The sequence below is a fragment of the Psammomys obesus genome, unplaced genomic scaffold, assembly GCF_907164565.1.
Source record: "Psammomys obesus unplaced genomic scaffold, mPsaObe1.curated_primary_1811, whole genome shotgun sequence".
Taxonomy (NCBI): Eukaryota; Metazoa; Chordata; class Mammalia; order Rodentia; family Muridae; genus Psammomys; species Psammomys obesus.
This window is the reverse complement of record NW_026590585.1, coordinates 545,196-557,686: the sequence shown is the minus strand read 5'-3', so window position 1 is coordinate 557,686 and position 12,491 is coordinate 545,196. Positions and strand designations below refer to the sequence as shown.

The window sequence follows — 12,491 nt, the reverse complement described above, 5'->3', positions numbered from 1 at the left end:
TTAGCCTTCTATTCTGGAGCCTGTGGCAAGGCAGGACATCACAGGGGAAGCCACTCCATTCAGGACCAGCATTCAAAGAGGGGGGGGGACCCCATAATCCCCTCAGTGACCTAGCTTTCTCCCATTGGTCAGCCCTGTTTAAAAGTTCCACCATCTCCCAGTAGCAGCACAGGCTGAGTGCCAAGCCTTTAGCACAAAGGCCGAGGTGTAAAGGCCTTCATTCCTAATGCGGCCTTTTTTTTAAATGATGGAAACTATAAGAGCTGGATGGTGTCTTCATAGAGCATGGGGGACCTGGCTCTCCCTCACTGGCTTACTGTTTTGTTTTCTTTTCTTTCATGGCTGTAAGGCAAGAACTTCACTTTGCTTTGCTCTGCACCTCTATGGTCCCTCATCCCAGAGCCTAAGGCAGCAGGAACAGCCAATGAATCAAAATGAAGCTTTCCCTTTCTTAGCTTGCAGTGGCAGGTATGTGGTCCCAGCAGAAGCATGATGGCAGTGTTTATCCACTAGGAGACTGGAGTTGAGTTGGGACTCTTTTATCACAGTTGTTGTGTGATCAGATGTGGCTCAGGAGGGCAACACACAGGACAGAGTTATGGTGGGAAAATGATGACAGATCTGTCTCATCTAGACTTTGGAAGACATGAGGGTTTCTCTGGGTAGCCTTGGCTGTCCTGGACTCACTTTGTAGAACAGGCTGGCCTCAAACTCATATCCATCAGTCTGCCTTTTGTTGATACCTCCCTGAGTGCTGGGATTAGAGGCGTGCGCCACTGTGCCTGGCTACTATATTACACTTCTTAAAAACATTTTTATATAATTTTTATGGAAAGCCAAAGTTGCTCAGGCAAATACAGTAAGTTCTAGGACAAAATGAAAGTCTCCTTAGAGATTTTAACAGTGGAAGTTATGCGTCTTCTTCTTAAGTAGAATTAGGAATGGGAAACTATTCAAATTAGGTTAGGTGCAGATTAATTGGATTTTAAATAATAAATAGCATTATGACAGACATAGGAACTATGCTGGGTGTGTGTCTCGTCTCCTTCCCTGTGTTGTTATTTATCGTGTGTTCCGTTTGCCCACTTTCTGCTCAAAAGCAGGGGGAGCCTTTAGATTCCCCAAGTGCAGTAATACAAGATTACCACATGGAGGCAGCAAATGTTAAAAAAATATAAGTATGGCGATTTTTATTAAAACCATGCAAAAAATAAGAAACTGGGCAACACGTTCCAGCGGGTAGCCCTAGACCCACAGGCAGGCAGACAGCTCTAACTGGGCTCAGTGCATTACAAAAGAGGAAAAGGGAGAAAGAAAAGAAAAACGAGGAAGAAGGAAAGGAGAAGATGAAGTTGGGAAAGGAACATTAAGTGGGTAATATGATCAAAATATATTGTATAAATATATGGAATTCTCAAAGAACAAAAATAAATAAAAAGGGCACAAGAGAGAGAGAGAAAGATGAGAAAAAGAAAATTACTCTGGAAAACTAAATTGTAAAATACAAAAATAAAGTATCTACCATAATATTCAGTTCTCTTTAACCCATAGTTTCACCTTCCAAGGCAAATCCATGTGGACAGAAGGACTAAATTCCATACTGGAACAGGAGCCGGGAGTCAGGCCCAGGGCTTCAGGAAACGCTCCGCCAGCCCTCCCATCCATGACCTTTGGTAACTGGCTGATCTGCTGAAATGTAGAAATGGTCTTCTTCAAAATAGGTCTCTGGGCTTTTCCTAAGTGGACACCAATTATGTGGGTGAAAGGTCTACCCCCACTATCTAATATTTTCCCAAAAGTCCCATCTCTGAATAGCACCATATTCAGAATCAGGGTTTCCAATTTTGAAGGCTCAGAACCACTGACTCCATGGCAAACTGGTTATCATAATCAAAAGCAAAGTCAAAGTGACAGAATGAACAGTGTGACTCCCACAGACCTGCTGGATTGGCTAACTATTGACCATGTCCACAAATAAAATAAATAAACCTGTTGAGTCTGCACTTGATCTTTATAACCAGAAAACTTTCAGATCAAATATATAAAACTCTGGAGTGAATTATAAAACTGTCATCCCACACATGAGCTAGTTTACAGAGAAGGGGAGAGGGTCTTCCGTGAAGAAACACCCTGATGATGAACCAAACATGTACATATTCAATGATTCCTTCCCTAAAAGGGCCTCCGGGAGTTTATCAGTGTAGGGCAGTAATTTCGTCATTAGAGAACAACGGACACAGACTTTAACATGACATTAATTCCCGTAAACGTAAAATATCAGTATAGTCCTCCAGTCAAAGGAAGGGTTAATGGGGTTGGGGGATGGCAGGAAATATTCTAAAAAAATTAAGCTCCAGTAAGCCAGAAAGTCTAAAGGAAATAAATTTCTAATTATGTAACATGACTGAGAAAGCATATACATTTCTAGACATATATATGGTTTACCAAGACAACATCAACCGTGAAAACAACCTAGTGAAATGATCCACAGGAGATAGTTATTGGCAACCATGCTAATTAAGCCAATTAAAAATATATGAATCCTTTTATTAGCAGGTGACCAAGGGCAGATTCGTGCCTCAAGGTGTCTTGGTGCCAAAGCTGGGGGGTGGGGGGTGGGGGTGAGGAATGACAATCGCGTCAGCGTTTGAAGGGGCTAGAGCAATATCTGTCTTTTTGCAGAGCTTAGTGGTATTTCCCAGACACCACATGACAATTATTTTTTACTTACGCTTCCTCTTAGTTATTTCAGTTTTATGTTTTAGCCTGCACAAATATTCATCGTCCTGGTTAACAGGTAGAAGGGGTCACATTGTCAAGGAGGATGTGTCAACTGGGGTTGTCAGGAGTGGAAGGCTGAGAAGTGTCCACACAGAAATGAAATGGAGTCAGGACAAGATGGTGTCACCTTAACCTCTTCGCTACAGTGAGCAATGAAATTGAAGCAGCAGTAATCTAAGAAGAGCTGAAAACCAAACGGATCCACTTCTGAATTCTATAAAACCTCAAGGAAGGGACTAACGTAAATATCCCTCAGACCATTCCATAAGCTAGAGAGGGAAGGAACGCTTCCTAACTCACGTGAATGAAAAGAAAATGCTCAAATACAACACTTCTACAATCGGTATTACCCTGACACCAAAACCAGAAAAGGATAAACATAAAAGGTAACAAAAGTTCACAAATTTAATTTCACTTTTTGGACATCATGCACTAAGATCAAGTTGTCTCTTGCTCTTGAACAAGGCTGACTTGACAAATAAGTTACTGAAACGCAGGATTGTTGGGGTACGTTGTGTGAAGGTGTGTCTCTATATAGTCAGTTGTTGACTGCTAAACTGGAAGGGAGCCAAGTACTAGCCAGATGTTGGTCTAGTTATTTCTATGACACATCACTGGTCTTATATCTTGTAAATATTCGTCCTTCCTCCCTTGTTTACTGGTTGCAATAATGGACAATATCTGGGCAGGAAGTGGAGGAACTTCTGAGGTGGGGAGGAGGGAAGACGGGAAGGAAGAAGATGCTGGGAAAAGAAAAGATTCCCTAGTGGATGTGTAGGTGAACAGACATAACAGAGTGGAGCAGAGAGGTAGAGCTAGCCACGTGGTGAGAGGTAAAACCAGAATTAACCGGGCTATATTAGATAGCTGGCTGGAGACTAGCTAAAAAGGCCCTGTGTCATTATTTATAGCTCTGGCCGGTCCGAAAGTCTGGCCATACATGTTCATTTCAATTCATGTAAAAACCCTTTGACAAAATTAGGTGTTCCTCCATTGTAAAAAGACCTGAAGAAACTAAAAACAGAAAGAACAGCTCCGTGTAATAAAGACTATATACAACAAACTAAAAGACAAATTTCTGCTTAATAGAGAAAAAAAAGAAAAGAAAAATTTTCCCTAACATCAAGAATGAGACAAACCACACAGACAAGCCCTGTCTCGAAAAACAAAAACAAAAACAAAAATCCCAAAACAAAAACAAACAAACAAACAAAAGAATGAGGCAAAGATGCCCATTCTGACCACTGTTATTTGAATATAATACTTGAACTCCATTGGGTGTGGTGGTGCATGTCTTTAATCCCAGCACTTGGGCGGTAGTTGCAGGTGGATCTCTGTACTTTTGAAGCCACATCATGAGACGCCATGTTAAAAGAAAAAGAAAAGGTATTTAAAATTCTAGCATGAGCAAATTAGAGGAATACACACAGGAAACAAAGGGGTCAAATTACCCTTTTTGCAGATGATAATGGTCTTAAAAGACCCTAAAGACTACCTCAGAAGACCCTCGTATCTGATACTGTCAGAAAAGTAGCAAGATTTTAAAAAATTTAAAAAAAAAATCAGTATTCAAATATTACATTCGCGACAGCCTCGAGGACTGAAAAAAAAAAAAAAAAAAAACCTACGTAGAAACATAATCAAAGGACCCCCGTGAAGAAAGTCATCAGTCCCTAAAGGAAGAAGCTCAAGAAGACGCTGAAAGACAGAACGACCACCCAACATCCAAAAAAAAAAAAGGGGCCAAACGGTGGCGGAACCCACCTCGCTCCCGACGGCGCTCGCCGGCCGCTCCCCGCGCCGCCTCCCCGCGGCCTGCTCCGCCCTACATGGGGGCGGTCCTCGGCAGCTCGGGCGCGGCTTCCTCTTCAGAGGCGGCCTGGCGCCGCGGCCGCTCTCCCCGCGCCCGCCTCGGGCCGCTGGCCCAGCCCGGGCAGAGGCTGCAGGGCCGCGTCGCGGGCGGTCGCGCCAGGCCAGGCCGCCATGGCCCCAGTGCAGCTGGAGAACCACCCGCAGGTCCCTCCTGGCGGCGGCGGCGGCGGCGGCGGCTCCTCGGCGCCTGCCCCTGCTCCCCCGCCACCGGGAGCCCCCGTAGCGGCGGCAGCTGCGGCCAGCCCCGGTTACCGGCTTAGCGCGCTCGTCGAATTCCTGCTGCACCGGGCCTACTCGGAGCTGATGGTGTTGACGGACCTACTGCCCAGGAAATCTGATGTGGAGAGGAAGATAGAACTTGTACAGTTTGCCAGCCGGACGCGCCAACTCTTCGTTCGATTATTGGCCTTAGTGAAATGGGCCAACGATGCTGCTGGCAAAGTTGAGAAGTGTGCGATGATCTCAGGCTTTTTGGATCAGCAAGCCATCTTGTTTGTGGACACCGCTGACCGCCTGGCCTTCCTAGCCAGAGACGCCCTGGTCCATGCACGCCTGCCTACCTTTGCTATCCCGTATGCCATTGATGTACTGACTACTGCCTCTTATCCACGTCTCCCAACCTGCATCAGGGATAAAATTATTCCTCCAGACCCAATTACCAAAACTGAGAAACAAGACACGCTTCATCAGCTTAATCTGATTCTCAGACACAGGCTTGTGACGACAGATCTTCCTCCACAGCTAGCAAATCTTACTGTGGCAAATGGCCGTGTGAAGTTTCTTGTTGAAGGAGAATTTGAAGCAACCTTGACGGTGATGGGTGATGACCCAGAAGTTCCATGGCGCCTTCTCAAGCTAAAAATTCTGGTTGAGGATAAGGAAACAGGAGATGGGCGAGCTTTGGTTCATAGTATGCAAGTTGACTTTATCCATCAACTGGTGCAGTCTCGGCTCTTCGCTGATGAGAAACCTCTTCAGGACATGTACAACTGCCTACATTATTTCTGCTTGTCACTTCAATTAGAAGTGTTGCATTCCCAGACTCTAATGTTAATCCGAGAGAGGTGGGGAGACCTTGTACAGGTGGAAAGATACCATGCTGGAAAGTGCCTCGCTCTCTCAGTTTGTAATCAACAGGTTCTAGGGAGAAAAACAGGCACAGCATCTATTCACAAAGTTACAATTAAAATCGATGAGAATGATGTCCCCAAGCCTTTGCAGATTTTACATGATCCTCCTTTGCAAGCTTCTGATTCTAAATTAGTAGAAAGAGCCATGAAGATTGACCACTTATCAGTAGAAAAGCTCCTGATTGACAGTGTGCATGCAGGAGCCCACCAGAAGCTGCAGGAACTGAAGGCCATTCTTATAAACTTCAATGCAAATGAAAACTGTAGGTGTTTTTAATTGATACTCATCTTATTCTTTTATTTAAGGGTTTTTCTCATATAACTTTCCCTTGATGTTTTTTGTTGAGGATGGTGGGCATTTGTTGCATTTAGCCTGAAACCTACCAAACCTGTCCCAGTTTTCACTTTTCTCTCTCTCCATCCACCGACCCACCCACCTACCTACCTTAGGTTGTCTTTATTTTTGGAATGTTTGCACATTGTCTCTCCTTTAAAAAGTGTACTTATTGAAATAGAAATATTGTAACATGACTCATAATTTAGTGTTTCTTTTCCTGACAAAGCAGCACTGCAGGTGCTTTTTATAGTGTATTTATAAAATATGGTTGAGTAAAGCAGAATTCATTCCGTGTCTTCAGTTTTATAAAATAATAATAATAATCTACAGAACTAATACATCCTTCCACTTGCCCTCTTCATAGAAATAGAAAAAAAGTTAAACATTATAAAGAAACATGTATGCACAGGCAAGGGCAGAGGGGGATGAAGGGAGAGAGAGAACACTTTAGAGCAAGAGAAATAGCCATAGAGATAAAAGAAATCCTGAGGGAAAAGAACCATGCTGGAGGTGTCACAATAGCTGACTTCAAAATGCACTACTGAGCCACAGAAATAAAGCGACGCAGCTTACAGTCATCAGGTTATCCCTAAAGGTACCAAAAGCACACACTGAGGAAGCCGTATTAACAAGTGGTGCTGGGAAAACTGGATGTCCACATCTTGAAGACCAAAAATAGTACCCTATCGCTCACCTGGAGAAAAAAAAAAAAAAAAAAAAAAGCTCATAACAGTCAAAGTCTTTAATGTAAGACTTTTTAACTTTTAAATGTCTAGAAGAAAACATGGGAAAATACTTAAAGGTCTTAATAGGATTCCAATATCTCGGGAAGTAATATTAGAAATTGACAAACGGGATTCTATGAAGTGGAAAAAAGTGGCAGAAAGGCCACCACAGGTTGGAGGCCAGCCTGTGTACATAATGAAATCCAATGCACCTTGATCATGTCAATTTTTTAAAAACAGGTCTCACTGTGTCCCGGAGTGGCCTTTGGTGCAGGGACTCAAGGAACCCTTAAGCCTCCACTGGGAGAAGAGGCTTATACTGCCTTGACTGGTTAAACCCATTAGGGAAAGCATCATTCACCAGTGTTTTGTTGCTGTTGTTTTGTTTTGTTTTTAAGACAAAGGCTCTGTTAACTATTCGCAGAAAAAGAAATACAGATAGCTCTTTAGTATGTAAAATGATGCTGTCATTCTTAACAGGAGAGAAACCTCTTTTACTTCATTAGCAAAGATTGAAAATTTGATTAAAAACTCTGCTGTCTTGGTCTGCAAGACCAGGTTATCAATTATCAGTCAAGGAAGGGAAGAGAACATGGGAACCTACTCCTCAGCACTGAGCTACAGCCTATTGATAGATTCCAGGAATAAGGGGTATCAATGTCTATTTATGTACTAAAAATAAACAAATAAATAAATAAACAAAAAATAAATAAATAAACTGCTGGGCCCACCAGGCTCCAATAGATGGTTCCAAACACGCAGTCATGGGGATGGTTCTGGTTATGCTCTGTGGGTCACAAAGCAAAGCTAACAAAATGAATAGGAGATCAAGTTGGGGTCAGAGGAAGAAGCAAGGTGAGAATGGTCAGTAAGCACTGTGAACATGTATGGATTTGCCTACAAAGAAAGTTAATTATTAATAAAAATCTTCTAACACAATAAAACTGCTGGAGGGCTGGAGAAACGACTCAACCATTAAGAGCTGGGACATAAGTTTGGTTCCAAGCACCCACGTCAGGCAGCTTACAACTGCCTGTAACTCCAGCTCAGGGGATCTGATGTCCTCTTCTTCCTTCTGCGGGCACTGCACTCCCACTGTACAGAACTCTCCTCCCTGCCACATAATCACTACCTTCAGTAGTGAAGCTGTGTCTGCCTGCAAAAGATCCCAGCAGGCTGGCTGGCTTGCTTTTCTTTTCTCTTTCCTTTCTTTCTGGTTTTTCAAGGCAAGGTCTACCCTCTGTGTAGTCCTGGCTGTCCTGGAACTCACTCTGTAGATCAGAGCCCTGGCTGGCCTCAAACTCACAGAGATTCAACCGCTTCTGCCTGCCAAGTGCTGGGATTAAAGACATGGGCCACCAGCACCCGGCTTCAGCGAGTCTTCTTGACCATTAAATTTCCCTCATAGAAAGAGAGGACAAGGATGGGCATGGGGGCCTCATCTGAATACCCAGTCATTCCAGTACCGGTGGCCAGGGAGAGCTAGAGCATTTAATCTGGTAAGCACTAGGGAAAGGGACTCATCAGCACAGCCATGTGGAAGCCATCATCCATGCTGGGCACACGCCTTCCTGTGCCGCTGCATTAGGCTCACCCACCTTCTAAGTAAACCCACACTCTGGCTCACTAGTTCCCAGGGGAAACTTGGCAGAATGGAACTTTGATTTGTCATTGACACCTTAGGAGAGGGAAACAGATGTTGCTTAGTCCCTCCCAAGGGGTAATTTTTTTTTTTTGCAATGTATACGTGTGTGTGTGTGTGTGTGTTTATATTTCTTAACTGTGTGTAAAAAGGTGGACAGAAGATGAATTCTCATTCATTGATGCTGTGAGCTTGATTTTCAGAGAGAACAGTTTAGCAACTTTTACAAGCACTAGAAATATACAAAACTACATCTTGGAAAACTGAGTCATAGCAAGTCCCTTTGTAAAGGCCAAAGAGGAAAAGGTCTAAGACAGATTGATACATACATAAAATACACTTTAATCCAGCCACATAAATGAACTAGAGGAGCAGACAGGCACAGCGACACCAAATTACAATCCCACTTACATGGGGGGCTGAGGTAGAATATCTTGAGTCCAGCCTGGGGAACGTTGAAAATGTTGAAGATGCCATTGAAAAGTGACAAAACAAGATGAAATGAGGCCATTTTGATAATTATAAACAAAGAAAAATACTCCATTGAACTTTCAGAGAACTAGGTAATGCTCCACACGGTTTTACACGCGTTAACCATTTTGCTTAGCAACTAGCAACAGGTTTTTGTTTGTTTAAAGGTTGTGGTTTTGTCTCTTGGTTTGAGGCTTTTTGTTTTGTTTTGCAGTGTGAGTATTGAGCCTGTGACTTCACAGACTCTCACTGAACTCTACTACCACACCCTCCCCCAAAGACTCCCTGCTTGAACCCAGCATGGTTCTGACCACACTCTATCCAAGCTGCTTTCAAAGAAGGGACAAGGCATTTTCTAAAGAAAATTCAAGAAGTAAAGAATTCCACATATAAATAACAAAAACTAAATAGTCAGTGTTACCATTGGCTGGCTTGGATTTCATCCTTGTACAAACATTACAGGGTATGCTTATGCAAATGTCCATGCTTTAGGTCAACCACGATGGCCTCTCTAATTGTAGCTGTTAACATATTTCGGGCTCTTCAACTCCCTCTTCCACGTTCAGCCCATCATGGACTTTCTTTATCTTCCACATCTGAGAAGAAACACATCACACTTGTGTTTCTGTACCTGGCTTATTGTACTTTCCATCCTGTCCTTCAGTTTTCCTCATTTTCCTGAAAGTCACATGATTTCATTCCTCTTCGTGGCAGAACAGCACTCGGTGTGTGTGTGTGTGTGTGTGTGTGTGTGTGTGTGTGTGTGTGCACATGTGTGTCCCAAGGAGTTTCATTAGGCCTGTTTAGCAGAGCACAAGTGAAATGTTCCTTCAGCCTTGATGATGGGGTATGGGTAGTTTATATAGGCCCATTCAAGGCTGAGCACATAACAATCTCTTATTCTCAGGACTTTGACTACTTATGGGTCTGCACTAACCACTGCCCACTGCAGAAAACCGTCTAAGTTTGAGAGCAGCACAGGTATAAACAAGTATTTAGAGAGCAATTTGTAACCGTGACCATTTAACAAAACAACATTAGGTTCCTCCTTGTAACTATGATTTCCCTAGATACAAGTTATTAAACAAGTTTACAATGCCAGGCATCATTTCCTGGGACGCAGGCCTAATACCTAATCAGAAAGTGGTGGGTTGGTAGAATTCACCAGCATAAACATCTGGGCTTGGGTTTGTTTTAATTGAGAAATTTAAAATTATCACTTTGGGCTGGAGAGACTGAGGTTAAGAGCACTATCTGCTCTTCCAGAGGTCCTGAGTTCAATTCCCAGCAACCACATGGTGACTCACAACCATCTAGAATGAGATCTGGTGCCCTCTTCTGGCGTGTAGCTGTACTTTCAGGCAGGACACTGTATACATAAAAAAATAAATAAATCTTTAAAAAAATTATCACTTCAATCTCACTCTTTGTCATAAATAGGTTTAGCTCATTTTGGTCCCTTCTTTTAGATACTACAATTTAGGAAACAGGAATTTTAAAGCTCTCGCCTAATGTTTTTCTGAATTTCGCTGATACCTGCGGTTGCTCTTTTCCCATCTTTCCTTTGTAACTTGGGCCCTCTTTCCTTCTCTTTCTCTCGGTTATCATGGCTAAGGGTTGGTCTGTCTCCCTTGTCTTTTCAAAGAGCCACCTCTTCGTTTAATTGATTCTTCGTATTGATTTTTATTGTTTTGTTTCCACTTCTCCAGTTTCTGCTCTGATCTGAATTTCTTTCCATCTACTGAACTGCGGTTTGGTGTGTTCTTCTCTGTAAAGAACTCTAAGTTTTATCATTATTTATATTATTGATTTGACGTTTTTATGATTTATTAGTGGGGGGGGGTACCTGGATATTTAGACCTTTCTCTTAGGACTGCTTTCATTGTAACCCATAGGTTTTAGAATGTTCCCTTTTCATTTGCATTTGGTTATAAAAATGTTTTAGTCCTTGTTTGATTTCTTATAGCGTGGTGTTTAATCTCCACATAGCCTAGGGTTTCTTTTGCTGTTAATTTGTAGACTTTCTGTATTGCAACCAGATAGAACTGAAGACTTATTTCAAGTTTCCTGTATTTGTTGGGATTTATGTCCAAATATATGTTAGATTTTAGAGACAGTTACAGTTCTGTAGATGTCTGCTGAGTTCATTTGCTCTATGATATCATTTAATTTTTACATTTCTCTGTTTATTAAGTTTATTTTTACCTATTAATTGTGTGTGTGTGTGTGTGTGTGTGTGTGTGTGTGTGTGTGTGTGTGTAGATACAGAATATGTGTTAATGTGCATGCCACAACATGAGTGAAGGCTAAAGGACAATTTTGTGGAGTCGCTTCTCTCCTTCCACCTTTATATGTGTTGTCAGAGTCAGGTTGCTCAGCTTGCACAGCAAGGATCTTTGCCGGCTGGACTCTCTCCATCCTGTTGGGGAAACATGCCTTCTCTCACTTAATGACAAGAGAGAAATATTAAGTCACATATAAAGGCAAACCCAACAGAATAATGAGAGATTTGTCAATACAGGTGTGCTTGTTGTTGATTATTAATATTTATCATTGATTTATCTTTTAGTTATAATATAATAACAGCGGTTATTCCTAACCCAGCTGTATACCCAAATCACCACACAGAGACTAGGATTTACTTAATTAACCTAGAGCACAATGCTGGGCAATGATTACTACATCCTAAACCTCCAAGCCCACATTCACATTCCTCCCAATCTCCCTCTTCCACTACTCCCACTCACTTCTTTCTCTCCCCTCCGGACCAGGATGTACCAACTTCTTCTCTCCATTGCACAGCATTGGCTGTTGCTTTATTGAAAATACAGACAAAAAATGGTGGCATGTATATGCAAACTTGAGACAAGTGATGCTTAGAATAAGCATCACAATGCAGTGTCTGGATTGAAACCAGATAATGGGGTAGAAAAATCAGCATTTGAATGAACAAGGGTAAATTGTATACATTCCACAAGAACATTATACCAACAGTTCCCTATTTAAGTCCAATAAAAGGCTCCTTTTCTTTTAATACAATAATAATTATTGTATTGTTCATAAAAAACATTTATGAACACTATTAGGTAAGATTTACATGTCCAGTCCATGTGCATTTGGCAACTTAGGAGAAAGTATTTGATTATCCTATCTTGACAAGTTTAGAGTTCTATACCTAAATTAACTTTTGTCCTTATTGGTATTTCCTATATGAAAACATTTTCTTAAATTCTAAACAACTTAAGCTTAATTGTGGAACTATAACTAATTGGTCTTCAACCCCACCAGAGACTTGAGAAGGAATAAAATTAGTTACTGGAGTAAATAAGAAGTGAATGTTAGCAGCTTCCAAAAATAAAAAATTGACAGAGACAGATTGCTACCTGAACAGTCACCCAAAACTCTCTATAATGTTGGAGCATCATCTTCAGCCTTCTGGCTCAGAATATTTGACAGACATATATGTGAAGCAGGAACTATTTAGGACTTGCTTACCTGTCTTGGCAGAGTTCAGCAGTCGACTTGTCCTGAAT

At 42.0% G+C, this 12,491-nt stretch overlaps 1 protein-coding gene across 1 annotated transcript; it reads left to right on the top strand.

Annotated features, from left to right (window-relative positions):
* The first annotated feature begins 4,647 nt into the window (after window positions 1-4,647).
* LOC129677301 (mediator of RNA polymerase II transcription subunit 14-like) lies at window positions 4,648-6,416 on the top strand. Its single transcript, XM_055607942.1, has one exon. The coding sequence runs from the start codon at window positions 4,765-4,767 to the stop codon at window positions 6,058-6,060; it is 1,296 nt and encodes a 431-aa protein (XP_055463917.1). The 5' UTR covers window positions 4,648-4,764; the 3' UTR covers window positions 6,061-6,416.
* Window positions 6,417-12,491: the final 6,075 nt, after the last annotated feature.

Excerpts from the sequence above, each read along its gene's own strand:
- LOC129677301 (XM_055607942.1), top strand. The coding sequence starts at position 4,765 with ATGGCCCCAGTGCAGCTGGAGAACCACCCGCAGGTCCCTCCTGGCGGC.